General features: G+C 39.9%; 1 protein-coding gene across 1 annotated transcript; it reads left to right on the plus strand.

The window, feature by feature from the left end:
- Window positions 1-986: 986 nt before the first annotated feature.
- Window positions 987-14,646, plus strand: arhgap31 (Rho GTPase activating protein 31). Its single transcript, XM_086308575.1, has 12 exons — window positions 987-1,547; window positions 4,870-4,972; window positions 5,350-5,494; window positions 6,700-6,782; window positions 6,907-7,014; window positions 7,115-7,251; window positions 7,341-7,548; window positions 7,647-7,768; window positions 7,994-8,041; window positions 8,250-8,882; window positions 8,982-9,130; window positions 9,440-14,646. The coding sequence occupies exons 1-12, from the start codon at window positions 1,448-1,450 to the stop codon at window positions 11,438-11,440; spliced, it is 3,837 nt and encodes a 1,278-aa protein (XP_086164701.1). The 5' UTR covers window positions 987-1,447; the 3' UTR covers window positions 11,441-14,646.
- The last annotated feature ends 2,352 nt before the right edge of the window (window positions 14,647-16,998 follow it).

The following is a 16,998-nucleotide window of genomic DNA, read 5'->3' on the forward strand; positions in this document are numbered from 1 at the left end:
AATGATGTCAGTGGTGTAGTGGTCTATGGGCCTCTTAGTAACAACTGAGCATAAACACCACAGCCTACCTGAATATTATGCTGACCATGCCCATACTTTTAGGGCTACAGCGTACTCATCTTCTGATGTCTGGAGAGAAGCAGGAGATTCACCTCATGGATGTACAGCTGACAAATCTGCAATAACTGTGTGATGCTGTCATATTTATACGGACAAAACCCTGGAATGTTTCCATGAAAAATTAAGGCAGTTCTAAAGGCAAAAGTAGGGCCAACCCAATACATATAAGGTGTACCTTATATTGTGGCAGGTGAATGTATAGACTCACTATTTATGGAGTTGGGCATAATGACCCCTGCAATTGTGTTTGTATTACATGGAAAATATTACATAGAAATCATTTACATTCTATAACTAACACGACTCAGTGTTTTAGCCATTAATTCATTATTTGTTTGAATAGAAACTGAACTGAAAAAGACAAAGATTACATATGTAGCAGTTAGTAACAAGAACCATGTGTTGTCCATCTCGCCACGCCACCCCTCCCCATTTCCCCCCATTTCCCATCTGTGCCCTTCAGGCCCTTACTTCAGTCAACTCCCACTTCCCTCTTCCTTCAGAACCCGTCTGTTTTTGTTTTCGAGCCGGAGCTCTTTGCACAGGAAACTGTATACATTGGGAGCATTCAGGAAGGCAGAGAGAAGTTTTCCCGTTAGCTCCAGGTTTGGGCACATCAAAAAAAAAATACAGAGAAGAAGAGAGTAATTACTAAACTAGGAGAGAAACACAAGTGTCAGCTGTTCTCACTCCCTTAACTTCACATCCCTCCCCTTGCATAGTCTCAGCATTTAAAAAATCCCAGGCATACCACTGCCACAAATCAACACGTTTACGTGAATGTATTTATTTGTGAAATTAGAGAAATCTGTGTAAAACTAGGGCCATTCTTCATTGGGGGGGTTCTTGCCCCTCTTGACGCATGTTCGTCTTAGCTACAGAGAATCTGTGAAGAAAAGGAGACAGTGTGGAATGAAGGAAAAGAGGAGGAGAAAGAAGGAGCAGAGCGAGACTGGTTGGGGGTTAAAGAAAAACGACAGGAAACCGACGGATCCTAACGCAGTTTCTGCAGAGCTTTCAGAGATAATGCCACATTCTAGAGAACCAACAGTCACACCGTGTCTTTTTTGTGTTTGGTCTTCTGTTAAAGTGACAACACTCTAAAGGACTTCAAGTTTAAAAAGTGACGTCACTTCTCCTCTCCTCTTCCAGCAGTGTGGTCAGACAGAATGTGAGCGGATGCAGATTTTTTGGGAGCTGTTTGCTGGGATTTCTATGTGGCTGCTTTTTGATCTACTAACTCAACTTTCTTGAGGTCATATGGATCATTCGGTGTGCTCTCAAGGAACCTTTTGCTTTAATCATCTGGACTACTAACTGGATCCACATGAAGAATAAAGGGACGAAGCAGAAGACCAAGAAGAAAGGAAGTGAAAATGCGTTCGGCTGTGACCTGATAGAACATCTCCAGAATTCAGGACAAGATGGTAAACTCTTTTCTTTCTTTTTAAAAATTGCTTCCTTGAAATCTAATTCTACTTTACCAGAACTGTTGCTAAACTTCAAACTATTCCTATTAATAAGTATTTCCCATACAGATAGAGGCTAATGAAGATAATGAGGGTAATAGGCTTTACTAGTCGTTTCTTATGTTGTTGTAGCTATTTTAACAGAAAAATTGTATGAGTAGAAGACAAAACATTCCTTCATGTAATAAACACAGTCTTTGTTCAGCGGTTACATATACACACTGTATGTATCCAAGTTTTTTACATTTAGTAAGGTCATTCATTCACCCACTGACTAAATTAAATGGTCATTTGCGACGTTGGGTGTGGCTCTTACATTTTTGTGTCAGTTTCCTATGGTGGCTATAGTTCCTATGAGTAATTCTGTGCCTACCAAAAGACTTGCTAGGACTGCGGCTCCCTGCTTCTGTGAGAAAATAACGAGCCAAGAAAAACAGACCAGAAACAAAGACTTCCCGACTCATTCAACAGATAGTTCAACTAACCGGGTTTTCATTAGCTTTCTGGGGTTTTTCGTGTCCGTTTATGTCATCCTCGTTCTTTTATCACCACCGTCATATGCGAGGTTTGACATCATATGTTAAATATGAAAAGAGTGAAGAAAAAACCCTCCCACGTGCAGATATGAATAGCTACGCAGAGGGTAACTTTAAAGATGACCTGTTACAGTGGACACACTGCAAGGCGGGGTATTCAACACAGGAAGTGAGGGAGGAGGTATAGGTTGTACTCCTATGTCATGGAAGCATATTGGGCTTTTGTACTCTTAGTGACTCTCCATGAAAGTAGCTGAACACCCCTGAGAGCAACCGGCAAACTCACAGCAACACAACATAGATGATAAGTTGAGTAAAGGCTCAAAAACCTATATATTTTGACGCATTTGAAAGTGTTTTCTGTATTGCTCTTCTTGGTATGGTTAAGTGCTGAAACAGCTTTAAAAGCACAGCGTTGTGCACAAGTGACAATAATGCATTCAGCACACTTGTACATCTACAATAAATGGTATTTGACAGAAAATACTCTCAACTTTTGCATTTTTAAGATTAACTTTAATCTAAACTGTCAAAAAAAAACAAATGATAAATAATAGTTGATAATATTTAATGAATAAATATTGATTTGATGCCAAGAAAGTTTAAAACATACACTTCCTGTCTAGATGAAGTAAGGTTTTTTTCAGTTTTTCACATTAGGAATGTGATGTTGGCTCTGTAAAATAACAGCATCAAATACTTTGGTCCACGTACAACTGTTTCTGTAACATGTTCAGTGTTTAATGAAACATTTAAGATGACAGTAGCAAGACGTGCAAATACCTGTTTTTTACAAAGTTTCGTGTATTGATTTGTTGCCACATGCAGTCAAATCCTGTTTCCGAGGCTTCTTTGTAAAACAGATGAAAATCAAATTGCGTTTTGTCCTTCTGCGAGAGGCAGAAATCTTCTCTAAGTCGGGAAACGCGGAGGCACAAAATGGAAACTCCAGAGTGCCTCATCGTCCAGAATTTAACCACAAGCATGCTATTAAAAGTCCAATTAAGTCAGAAGGAAGAGAATTTAAATAGCAGATTGTTGGTGTCTGTGGTGATGAATGAGAGACTAACTCCTGCAAGTAATATTCAGGCATTCATTTTGTTGAGGACACAGTCTATGTTTTGTTTGCGAGATCATTCGTTTTGTACGAAAAAAAACTGAAACATTACATAAAATTCAATATCTAAAAAAGCTAAATGTTGATTAAAACTTTTTAATTTGTTTTATATTCAAACTTTTATTTCAGGCAAACAAAAACATGGTATGCTTATTTTATTTTTTTTACTATTTCAGCCCTTATCAGTCAGAGTCCTAAAAGAACACCTTCCAATCAACAGATATGAGTAGACTTTTAATTTGGAATGTAACCTTTAGCTTCCTGAGACCTGTGTTTATGTTTAAGTTGCATTTTTTTTTCCAATGCTAATTTCTCTAAGCTATATGGAAGTAGTTAATGAGTGAGTATAAAGATAAGTATAAAGACTAAACTTTGTAGAGACTAAAGAAGTCTGTCCTTCTATGGGGCAGTGTGTTTATTTTACAACATAACACAATAATGTCACAATATTGTAATAAAGTATATTATGGCCTCTTATTTAAGTTTGTATTCAACCTAATAACGTAGTTTTGCAGCAATGGCAAGTGTGTATATGTAAGTATCTATGAAAAAGAAATTCTTCAGGAACTGTGGTGGTGAAAAATATGCATGGCTTTTTTCCAAGCTACCAGTTCCTTTGGCAATAAGTCAAAAAGTTGATTTCGGACACTGCTTTCAGTTTCCTGTCACACTTTGACTATTTAGCCTATGAAACTGACAAGACACAGTTAAACAGTTCAACACCTGCCACTATCATACGTTTTCTGATAGGCTAACATCAGCAAGCGTTTACACTACTGTACAGTCAATATAACTACAAATGGAATAAGTTGGGGACTGACATTCAGTCATAAGTAGCAATATACTTTTAAGACTTGTAAGTCAGTATAGGAACCTTAAATACTCATTTAAAATAATAATGCCTTAATTAAATTCTTTCATCTTTAAGTACGACAAATAAACATGTCAAATACATTCTATAAACCTTCATAATGCACAGTTAATTAATGATAATAATTAATGACAGCAGTTTGCTGATCTGCGTGAAACTCGGAAGATGAAAAATCTGATTAAATGTTGGAGGTCATTTCTATTATTCAGAAGTTTTTTAAAGCAAGAGTAAGCTGACCCAGGAAGTGACTTGCAGTCAATTTTTATTTTCATAATTAGTTAAAGGGAAGCTGCGATCGGATCGTATGGTTGCAGTCCATTCTCATAAGGTTTTAAAATAGTGGAGCAAGACAAAGTTGTGTTCAGAAGGTGATGTGCCGTCGTTTAGAAAGCTGCGCAGGTCAGTGGTAACATTTCAAAAGCCGTTTTCTATTAGAGGAAATGTCGTAAGTAATCCCAGCTACAAGGACTGGGTGTGTCAACTTTCCTCTGAAACAAACAAACCATTTTTAACTTCCTGTCCACCTACAATCACCAGCCCCAAGGAGTCGAAAACGGTCATAGTGGAACAAACCACATACCATGAAGTCGACCGTATGCATTGTTACTGTGGAAAGTTAAACGTACAGCAATTTCCTCCCCTTGCTTTTCCGATTAATGCAATGTGGATATGTGTAAAGGAAAAAAAAAAAGGTGAAACACGATGAAATATAATCGTTCAGGTTTCTCTACAATTAACATTGTTTCTTTAATGAAGTTCCTCAGGTCCTGAAGAAATGTGCAGAGTTTATTGAGAAACATGGGATTGTGGACGGGATCTACAGACTGTCGGGGGTTACCTCAAATATCCAGCGTCTCAGGTACTCCTACCATACTTTTTTGAAGATTTGCAACAATTAGACATGACATGCTAAGAATTACGATTTAAAATCTTAGACTAATCCTGATGGTCTGTATGTATCGCCTCTGTTTATATGCAGCTTCTCTGAACAGTTACTGGTGTATGTATTCTTCTTGAAAGAAACAACACACATAAATCATCTGCGTTATGCAAGTGTTTCCTTAGATCTTTTTTGCATCTTTTTTGCATCTTTGCTGGTAATTTCCCCCCCCCCCAAAATAACACAAGTCAACTGAATAGACTTAAATCTTACCAGCTACATTCTGCAATCGTAGTTAGCAGGGGTGTTAAACAATCAAAGCATTCAGCTAAGTCTGTGTGTGTGTTTGTGTGTAGGCAGGAATTTTGTTCTGAGGCGTGCCCTGACCTTACAAAGGAAGTGTACCTCCAGGACATCCACTGTGTGGGTTCCTTATGTAAGCTGTACTTCAGGGAGCTACCCAATCCTCTGCTCACATATGAGCTTTACAGCAAATTCACCGTGAGTACATTCAAGTCACATCTGCTGTCGTGATGGGGGAGGGGGGATCCTGTGTGACACAGAAGTGGTTTGACTGCACGTTCAGCTGGTCATATGTCACTCACAAGGGTACAATTAGCAGATATCAGCTTCATATTGGCTAATTTGCATTTAAATGGTATTTTTTGACCTAATGACACTATTCATAAAGAGTTTTTCATGTTTATAACAGCTGTAATTTTACAGTAATGACAACAATAACCACTTCCAAAAAATGTGTTACTCATGAAAAAAACTTAATTTAAAGATGAAAAACATCTTGTCTGTTTCACTGTTGCATAAGATGCACAACAAAGTTAGAAAAACACAGTTAAAGTGTAATCACATCTTCATAAATTCAGATTTTTAGCACCGAACATTTGTGAATTTTCTGGATAAAATGCAGGCAAGAAAGTAGGAAAGAAGGAAACAGGAATATCAAACTCTAAGATCAGGATCATATTTTCTGCCCAGCGTTCTGTGTACTTTCACGGGGCATTTGCATACCTTGGCATTCATACATTTCGTGCCGCTGGTTCCTGAAAAACTGCAGGACTCCAGTGTTTTAGGAAAAATCTGCCCTTCGCACGGTGCACTAAAAACATCATAAGAACAGTTTAGAAAACTTTATTGTTTTCTTTAAAAGAACAAAGTTGGTGCTAAATTGCTTTCAGATTGCAAACGTTGCTCCTTTTTTTGCATAAAACGTTATTTTTAGGTGGACGGTTTGTACTTTGACTGTTTGAGTTAAATGCAACTTACAAAAGCTCAGCTGTTTGAAGCTCCACTGCATTAGTTTTACAGCAAACATACCAACCTATGCTTGTCTGTTAACAGGGCTAACAGCCCTGACAGCTAGATTTTTTTTTTACCCTACAGATAATTATAACATTAATCATATCGAGTGTAATCTAAGATAAAAAAAAAAAAGAAAAAGAAAGTTCAATGTTGTTTTAGTGCAGGGCAATCTAGTCGTTCTGCAGCTATATTAAGGTTTTCTCTGATTAATGATTAGAGAGCTGCAGAGAAAACGCTAATGCTTTTTTTAAAATATAATGGTACTCTATAATTCAAACAATCTTCTAATGTACTTCCTCTAACATATACTTAAAAGAATGCTGGCGTTCATGTATCTCAAAGTAACAAAATTAGGCTGACGTGAATTATTTTGTGCGGTTCGCATGCAGGAAGTGGTCTCAGTCCAGGACGATCATGAGAGACTTTTACACATTCAGAAGGTCATCAAAGAACTGCCGACTGCTCACTTCAGGTGAACCTTTAACTTCTTAAACTTTAATGGATGTGACAGTCGTCCTGCTGACAAACTCTTTACTGTGTTTGACTAATCGTGTTTAAATAAGTGTGAAAACACATTTTTTCTCACCTATCCTTAGGACTCTGGAGTACCTTGCAAAGCACTTGTCTCACCTCGCTACCCTGAGCACCCAAACAAACATGCATACACGTAACCTTGCTTTGGTGTGGGCTCCAAATCTGCTGAGGTGCGTTTAGATGTGGTTGAGACACATTATACGCCATCCAGTGTCAATGCAAGTTTTTACTGTTGGGTTTCAACACTTGTTTTTGTATTTCCTTTTTTAGATCTAAAGACATTGAGGCTTCATCTGGTAATGGAGACATGGCTTTCCAGGAGGTGCGGATACAACAGTCGGTGGTTGAGTTTATTTTAAACCACGCAGATCAGATCTTCAGCAGTGAACAAATTCAAGTCAAAGAAGGTATGACACTTCTTTTGCTGAGGAGAAATGTTGAGCTGAAGCATTTTCTCAGTTACCAGCGCAAAAAACAACATTTTATATTTCTCCAGGACCGGTTTCGAAGTGTGGGGAAAAGTACGCCACGCTCCCCATCAGTGGCCAGTGTGGGCCAATGAAGTTGATGAGTTTGGAAGAAGCTCAGGCTCGCTCCTTAAGTCCAGACCACCCTCTCCATAAAGAACGCCAGCGAGAGAACAGTTTGCCTGATACAAGCACGGCCACGCTCTATCACACCGTCATAGACATATCAGACAACAAGTAAGATTTGGCCTCAGCCTCACGTGTGTTTAAAGTGCTGTGATGCTGTGACATGTGACAGATGCCAGTGAGCTTAATCTTCTCTCTTCGTTTGTCAGGAGAAAGTTTTCTGGGAAATCGAAGAAGTGGAAGTCTATCTTTAACATCGGAAGGTCTTTGGACCCAAAGGGAAAACTTAGCCGGAATGGCAGTGTGCTCATAAGAGCACAGGGAATGACAGGTAAAGATTCCCACAGGAGAGAACTATTTAAAGGAAAACTAGCTAAATATACGTCCCCACCGGGCAACATGAACAGCCAAGCAAGTTAGAAACAGTTGGACAACATGATTTGCCTTTTCCTTTGACCTTCTTTAATGATGTTTCAAAATTATGCAGGCCTTAAAGCGAATATCCAGCCCATGCTAGTTAGTGTTAATTTAATATTTCTTTTTTGTTTTCTTACAGAAAAAGCTGCTCTCCGTCCATCCAGGAGCATGGAGTCCTTGTACACAGGTGGGGCTTAAACCTTGTTGTAACTATTTGCATGGAACTGAAACAAACTGCATAAATTTTGGATGTTTTAATTTAGCAAAAGACTTTCTCTTTGCCTCGTTATAAGAGAGTACCATTGCATATACTGTAGTTCTCAGAAATCGTGTGTGTAAAAGGGCATGACATTTTCTTATGCTAATATTTATCACTTTTGGACTTTGAATTGCAGATGATGACAGAACAGGAAGCAATAGTCCAGCTGGTGGACCAGGCAGTATTTTCATTCCGGATGTAAAATCCAGAACGCTGGGATCCGACTCGCTCTGTGACATCAGCGAACATGATCAAAACTGGGAGTTTAAAGGGAAGAACACTGGGGGGGCAACGGGTGGCTGGAATGTCAGCGAGAACCAGAAGGGCTCTGAGCCCCCTCAGAAAAACCTGCCAGAGCAGCTCAAGGTGTTTAAAGGTGACGACCTCGGTGGCTACAAGCCCACCTCCCCAAAAAACAGGAGGATGTTGTACTCGGCTTCCTCACACAACAGCTCCTCCCGACCCTCCTTTCCAGGAAGTTTCTTCCCACTGGAGTCTTCGCCGAGGCATCAGCGCAGAGCCGTCAACATATCTGAGCCTTTTGCTGTGTCTGTACCTCTGCGTGTGTCAGCAGTTATCAGCTCTAACAGCACGCCATGCAGAGGGCACGGCAAAGAAAAAGCAGCTACTCTGAAACCCTGCAAAGAGACTTCAGAGCAGAGCGGCAACAGTGGAAAGAGCAACACTTTCCCCCAACTGGAACGGAAGAGGCAGGAAAGAGCAGAGAAGAATAACGTAGAGGAGGTGACGTCCAGGGTATCGTCACAAGGTAAGGCCATCTTCCTTTTTTTGTGTGAATTGTTGCTCACATCTAAAGTCATACTTGTGTAACCGGTTGCAATGAAAACAAAAAACATGTTTTATTCAGATATAAGGAAAGAAATGGTCCAAGACGGTCAAGGAGAGAGGAATATTTCTCAACTGGAACTGCAGTCCCTTGCAAATGCAAGAGAAGGCAAAGATGCAGCGCCATCTTCTGGGAAAGAACTGCACAACCTGCCCACAGAGAAGCAACTGGTAATCATCTCCGATTACAGATGTTGTCTTTTATTATAGTTCAGGTGTAACACTCCATAATAATTTGTGAAATTAATTTTTTTTTAAGGAATAAGTACTGTATTTGCTAGTATTATTAGTATTTTGCGTCACGTTATTTACTCAGGTTTAGCCTTTTTTACAAAAAGGAACTAACCAGACCCAATAACACTGCTTTAAAATACCAGAAATGTTTTAGTGTGGTAACCCAGTTGTTCTTGCTCATGTACATTTGCTGTAATTTGTTACTCTTTGCTAATCTTTGCTTGCTTATCCCTTATAACTTCCCAGGATAAGAGATCTTCTACTGGCAAAGACCTGTGGTCTGACCTAAACCAGGAACTGAAAATAACTGAACCCGAATTTGACCTGCTGGATGAAAATGTTAAACAAGTTAACGTCTCAACAAGCACTTGTGTGAACACTAAGTTAACAATGGATGTTAAGGCGAAGCGCAGCCGCAGCTCTCCATCTCTGTCTTTGCTATGTAGAGAGCAGTCTTCAAATACCTCTCGGAGTGATTGTGAAGTCGTCGCAAAGAAGCAGCCTTCAGAATCAGACATCTTACTGTCTCTTCACAAAACTGCACCGCCTACTGACACGATGGATGAGAAAGAGAAGAAACTGAATCTTAAAATCCCACCCTTAAACAAAGATAACTCAGTTTACACCAAGCAGAGCCAGCTTTGTCCAAAGAAAGCCAGTTCAGACCAAGTCATAAATCATTTAAGAATTGAGGATGTTCTTGTGGTTGCAGATAATATAGACAGCAAATCTCACAAACACGAAATTCCTCAGGAGAACCAAAATGCCTTCAGTGATGGAGCGAAGAAAGTTATGATTCCTGAGTTGGAGATCCCTCAGAGGCTTCCAGTGTGTTTGGAGGAGAAACGTAACACACTGGAGCTGCCGAACCTCGACGATGATGAAGGAGGGACTTCAGAGGAGCTGGACCTGGTGGAGCCCTGGGAGGATATTAGCTCCACTAAGCAGTGGGTTACAAGCCCACTCCACTCACCTGATCTGGAGCACTTATTTAACCACCTGTCACCCTTCAGCTCACACGGGGAAACTTTGAGCTTAGAGGTGGAGAAGAGCTCATCTCCTCAAGCTGATAACAACAAGTTATTCAGGAGCACCGAATGCTCTCCAGGAAACCTCCTTCAGACTACAAACAGCAAACCAGAAACAACGTGGATGTACGTTCCTTCGGCACCTACACGGTCGAGCTTGAACAGCAATAGCACAACACAACCTCAAACGGAAAAGTGCAGCACAACAAAATCGAAGAACACAGCGTCATCTCAGAGGTTTAATAGACAAATGTCGTATGAGGCAGCAGCTTCAGAGAAAAGAGAGGAGAAATGCTTTTCTAAACACAGGCCGTGTTCGCTTAACTTGGATCTGGGACATAGGTATATCAGAGACATTTCTAATCAGCAAAACCGTACTTCATCAGAGTTTTCCTCCTGTCAGAGGGGGCTAATGGCCTCATCTGGAGCTGTGAACAACGGGCTGCCCTCAGAGTTGGAGCTGTTTCTGAACGATCGGCAGGCGCCTCTCCGGCGAAACTCGGCCCCGGTCAGCGTGTCTTCTGTGCGGACAGCCTTCATGATAAAAACGTGCCAGGCCAAAGCTGTCCCTGTCATCCCCCCAAAGGTGCAGTACAGCCAGATACCTCACTGCAGACCCGAGAATGAATTTGACAGGGTGAAGGAACAAGAAAAGGAGAATCCTAAAGTGAGCACGGAGAAAAGCAATGCTGCACCTCCTCCGAGCGTGTCAGACCTAAAGGAGGAGCTGGAGAATAAAGAGCCAGCCCCCATACTCCAAAAACAGCCAAGTGTTGAGAAATCTGCCGAGTCTTTGAAGATCTCATCCACTCCAGAATTGCCTGTGATAACCAGGAGGCACACACCCAGCCTGGAAGTGTTTGTGGATTGTCCCAGACCCAGCAGAGGGAACCTCTTACAAAGACCGTCCTTTAGGAACAGACAGAGACCTCAAAGTCTTATCCTGCTCAGCCCTCCGTTTCCCATCATGGACTATCCGACGTCGGGGGATGACGGCAAGCTCCTTTCACCCATCAAGAGCCTGAATGACGCGTCAGCAGCGAATGTCTTTTCTAAAGAGATGGCCGAAAATTTCAGGACAACAGAGGGGATCGCTCTTCAGAATAAAATGACTATCCCAAAAAGCGGACAGAGACTGGAAACGTCAACCAGCTGCTTCTACCAGCCACAGAGAAGGTCGATGATATTTGACAGCAGGAGCCACAGGCAGATTGAGTGACTGGAGATCCACTCAGCGACCATGTATGTAAATAGATGCGATACATCAAGATCCCAAGGAAGATGATATGATAACCTGTTGTAAATTGTATGACTCACACATTCCTTGAAAGGCGGTTTAAAAACAGGAAGTAAGTGGGAAAGAGGAAAAGGAAGCCACGATGTGCCTGAGTGCCATTTATCCTTGAGTGACATCTGCAACCAATGTTTTTTTTAAGTCTCCATTAGTCTATTATTTTGGTCTCTATTGTGTTAGAGATTGATTTGCTGTCATCTAATTGTTTTTAGCTCATTTAGGAAATTTATGTAAAATTCATTTTAGGATAACAGACATTCTGTCTCATTCCCAAGGCATGTTATGATATATATCCTACCCTGTCAAAGAGAATCACTGCCAGACTGGAAAGTATGAAAAGCATCCTTTTGCTATTAAAACTGCAACTTGCAAACTGGCTGCCGGGCAGCTTTTGTCATAGATGGAATAGTGAGCTGTGCTAAATATTTTCTGATGAATGAAAAATCACTATTGACCTTTTAAACCGCAAAAAAAGGAAAACAAAATCTTAACTCAGGGTTGAAAAACTGGTTGTTTATCCAGAGGCTTGAAGTACCATTTTAACCATACACAGCTTCAAAATCCAAGTTATACATGAAAGTAAAATGTTACCAGCAACACAGACCTCTGAAAAAAATGTCCCTTTTAAACTTGTATGGAGTCATTTGGTGTAGCAGTGTCTAAACCACATTTTACTACCACAGTTAGAAGTGAAACCCGAGGGGTCTGGAGATGATTAACGAAGTAGGAAAGAAAACGAAGGGAATATCTGTTGCACTGATTAGTAGATGTTTTTGTGCATAAAAGGGTTAGTAGCTGTATCTGTCTGATATAACAGAAATGTAGTTCAGTAAAGTAGAAGTATGGAGAAGTTTAAAGATATGAAATGGAAATATTCAAGTCAGGTACACTTAGTTCAAAATGGTCAGGTTAGGAAGGTTTGGTATGGAGTAAGTAGGTAATCCATCCTCACACGCATATTTAAAGAAATACATGGACAGCAGATAAGCACAATGTACCATAGTGAAGACATAAATAATAAACTAGAGGATCCACACAGCAGCATGTAGGATTTTAAAATAACTATACTATGATTTGCGTACATGAGTTATCGCTGCAGGAACAAAGCTGGGTTTTTTAAAACAATGCTGTTCTGCACTTTGGGACGCGGAGCCTTTCTCCAGAAGAAAAAAACTGAAACTCACGATCAAAGCGGTGCCGTAGACGCGGCTCACCCGTCAGCCCGTTAGACCATTTGATTCAGTGAGTTTCTGTTCTTTATAGATAAATATGACACTGAGGAAAAGGGCAAAGCAGCCCCAACAAAAGCATGATACAATAAACTCAAGGTGGCTTTATCAATGTGCAAATATGACAGATGATAGAATATGGGTTTGTTTTTTTTACACGCAGCTTTTTACAGTTTATTAAGATCAGCTTTAAATCAATAATTATTCCAAGAAATGTATAAAACTGAAGATATTCCCTCTTAACCCCTAGTGAATGGATATTTGATGCATGAGTTTTGGGGAATTGTAAAATTAAAGAAAAATACATTGCACAATACAAAAAAAGCAAATTAAAACAAATGAGAGCTCATTTATGCAAAATCATATTTCATTTTTGTTTAGTTAAGTCAATAAACACTTTTTTCCACCATAAAGTTGAATATTTTACTATCATTTCATTTTTCAGGATTTAAATGGATGTTGGATGTAAACATCTGTGTAGGAGTACATTTTCTAAAATCATGGATCATAATAATTATCTTCAATTTTTAAAAATAGTAGAATATAATGAAATTATCAATGTACCAGCTTGTGATCGGTCTCATTATCCTGGAGTCATCCAACAACACCACAGTCATCTGGATACGTTAACTTGTCCTGTGTTCATACCCGCCCTGTCACATGTTTTTGCATGGGATAAACAATAACAGTGAGATAATAATATGGACATTTCAGTTATCCGTTAGTTGCATCCAGTCAATTTGCAAGTCAAGAATCCAGCCCACAAGATTTTTATTGAGGCCAAATTGTTCGAATAGTTTGCTGATTTAACTCTAAGGCAGAAATGTGCTGAAGGTTGAAGAAAAATTGACCCACAGCAGATGAGCATACCTTTACGATTTCTGCTCCTCTATGCGGTCTGTAAGCAAGCTCCACGGGTTGCATTGACTAATCACTGATGGTTAGTCATTTGTTATGGAGAGAGCTGAGTCTGCAGGAGCGCTGTCTGGATTCTGGTACACTCATTTCTAAAAATGTCAGAATACAGACACTGGAAAGAAACCTGTCCCATACTCGTGAGCGATGTGATGGCACCGCATGAGATTATGACCTTTTTACATACTTGTGTCAACCTAGTTTGTTCTCAATAGCCTGAATACAGATCTCAAGCCTGATCCTTTACAGGAAAATGACTTTATTTATTCCTTTATGAAGTTTCACGTGACTTTACGTAAACCTGATACATATATTACACATGCAACGACGGCTTAGTGAAGAGCTGGTGGCTGTTTGTTTTTTTTAAAGAAGTATTTAAAAGGAAATTTCTATCAGCACATGAATTAAGAGCTTTAATTCCTGTGTCACTTTTTTCTGTAATATGATTGAATGGATTTCACTTTGGATTTAATGAGAGGGTTTTATTTGGTCATCTGATGATGTGATCAGCGCTGCTCGTCAGACAGTAAACTGGAGCTTGAGTTTGTGCGTGCTGACTGTATTCACTGTGCTTGGATCTTAATGGTGCTTTGTGTAAAAGTCGAATAACACCATCTCCGTTTTACATTTTCTGCTATTTTTGAGTGAACAGCCCAAAAAAAGAAGAATTTTTTTTTTAAATCACTTTGTATGTTAAATTGTATTTAAGATGTCCTTCATGTAATTAAAAGTTGCGGTGTTTTTATTCTGTAGTTTGGACAGCCTGGATGTGTGATTCGTGTCATAGTGTTTAATTACTTTGTAACTCATGTATACTTGTTGATACTGAAAATTATTGATTGAATTGCGTGTAATCATGGAGTGGGGGGAGCCTTCGAGATGAGCTTTGCCTTAATTATCTGATTATGGCACCTAAAGTAATGTACATAAGATGAGTTTTGTTACAACAGAAAGCTATGAAAATAAAATGTTCAAAAAAAAAATTTACATAAATCAGCGTGTCAATGACTGTTATTAAATCACGGCATGTCCAGCTCACCACTTCAGAGCTAGAGTTTAATTATTTGTTAATTATTAGTTTACTGACGTTTCCACTTTGACAGCATGAAGTGTTTTGGTACCCCCTGACAATGAAAGCAACCAATCCCAAAAATGCAAAAGAAAGAAATACTTCTAAATATTTTAAGGAAGAAAACTTTTCATTTGGCTATATTTTCCAAAGAAAAAGTTTGGGTTCCTTAAGTTCTTAGTCATAATTCCCCTCAGAATCACAGCTTTCAGCTCTTTGTTATTTCAAAAGGCTTCTAGCTCTGTGATCTTTCACCACTGCTGTTTTATATTGGTAAACATTTGGAAATGATCCCCTTTCTGTCTTTGGTGTTTTCTCTTTTTTTACATACTCGAGAATTTGCTGATATCCAATATAAGTCTGTTCTTTTCTCATCCAGTAAATTGTCCCCTGACCCAGTGGCTGCAACACCAGCAAATTCTGTTTTCATTTCAAAACTTCACAGACTCCATAAAAAACCCACCAAACATTTTCAGATGCTTGTTGTTTATTTTATTTCATCATCAAAGTTTTCGGTGATGACTGTAACAAGGCCCACCCATACAAAGCTGATTCAAGTCTGAGATTTTGGTAAAAGTCATGAGTGCTGCACATATTTTGTGTAACGCTCCTTTTCACCACTTTGACATGGCACAAAGGATCAGTACACCAAGTTCGCTTTAAATATTGAAACAAACGCTTCATCTTTAACTTTGTAACTTTTTGGTGATAACTTCATCTTCTACTTTACAGTAAGAGACCACCATTGCTTCTCTATCACTTTGAAAGGTACATGCAGGCTGAATACAGTTTAATAGGTTTTTAAAGAGTGCCCTCCTGACTGTTTTTCTGCCCTTCTTAAAAAATGTATCTGGATCTTAGTGCCAATCTTCACAAGTAGATGGTTAGATAGGAATTCTCTGTTTTCCTCTCCTTTTCAAAGCAGCTCCCTGAAAGGAGAATAACAGAGCTGACCGGTGCTGCTGCCTGAATAAGAAGTATTCCTGTAAGGGGCCCCCCCGAGATTTTTCATGTCAAAACTTTGTAAGCCTGGTGGAACACACGCTTCCATTTTAATCTCCTGGCTCTGTGCTTTGCCACCAGGTGACGCTCCTGCTTCACAGTGCACATCCGCGCAAGCCACCCAGCTGCGGAACAAACAAACAGACAAACGCGCTGAAAACGGAGAAAGTGTGCGCTCCAGGCACGTGAAAGTGTTTCAGCTGCTTGGCATACAAGGCGATGGAGATGGTAGAGGTGTGGTGCCCTTTATCTGTCGGCCGAGAGAATCACTCGGGTTGTCTGTCACTTTGGTTCCAGAGTGTTTTTAGTGCGTGTACTTTGCGCGTGTTTGTGCGTCTTTAGGGGAAAGACAACCGCTTGTACTCTCTCCTGACCCCCTTTTTTAATTATTATTATTAAAAAAGGGTTTCCTTCTGCATGCCCACACAGTAACAGCATAAGGTCTACGTACTGCAGCAGCATCTCAGCAACAATTCTGCTACTACCTGGAACAGAAACTGACAGAATGCTTTAAAACGCAATGACACACAAGTCTTTTTTAACACCATCAAAAGCAAATGAAAACTCTGTAATTGATTTTTTCTTCTTCTTTCTAACCTAGACACAATAAATAGGCCACCACCAACACCAACATGTTTCTTTTTCGCATCTCAGTGCGCACGGCACAGTTCTGTTATCCCCAGTTTTTATGTCTAAGTCTGATATTTACATCAGTGGCCTGTGTGCAGGTGCCACAGTCAAACGCCGACAGAAAACAAATACGTTTCTTTGTCCAAATGTCAAATCTCATACCTATTTAGACAGAAAAAAAAGACAAATCATCCTCGGAGGCATTCAGGTTGCGTCAGTGGTGGCGCTCGCAGAGGTCTCTTCCATGTCTGAGCAGTTCATTATTTCTCAACCTTTGACACTGCTTGTGTATGGGCCGAGAATTAAAAAGGCGTATTCTGAGCACACTGAAAAAGGCAAGCAGAGCACAGTGCGCGCATTTAATATTCAATTAGCGAGGGGCGACTGAGGAAAAGTGAAGCTGCGTGCCAGTCCTTCATCTTACACTGCTGATTAGCTGTTAAACAGATTATATACAGTTGAATAGGTTCAAATGTTGCAGCAGAATGCAGCCGGAGTTCAAGGCAATGACGAGCGGTTTTCTTCCTTGCCACTTCAGCAAGCTCAACACACTTTGTCACCAACAACAGCTCCGTAATGAAACGTGTTGCTTTTGCGGGGTTTTTTTTCTGTCTTTTTTTTTTAATAACATTCATTTT

The sequence above is a fragment of the Aulonocara sp. 'chitande type north' Nkhata Bay genome, linkage group LG10, assembly GCF_057382095.1.
Source record: "Aulonocara sp. 'chitande type north' Nkhata Bay isolate Kocher_YH1m ecotype deep benthic linkage group LG10, A_spYH_male_GT1.1, whole genome shotgun sequence".
Lineage (NCBI taxonomy): Eukaryota > Metazoa > Chordata > Actinopteri > Cichliformes > Cichlidae > Aulonocara > Aulonocara sp. 'chitande type north' Nkhata Bay.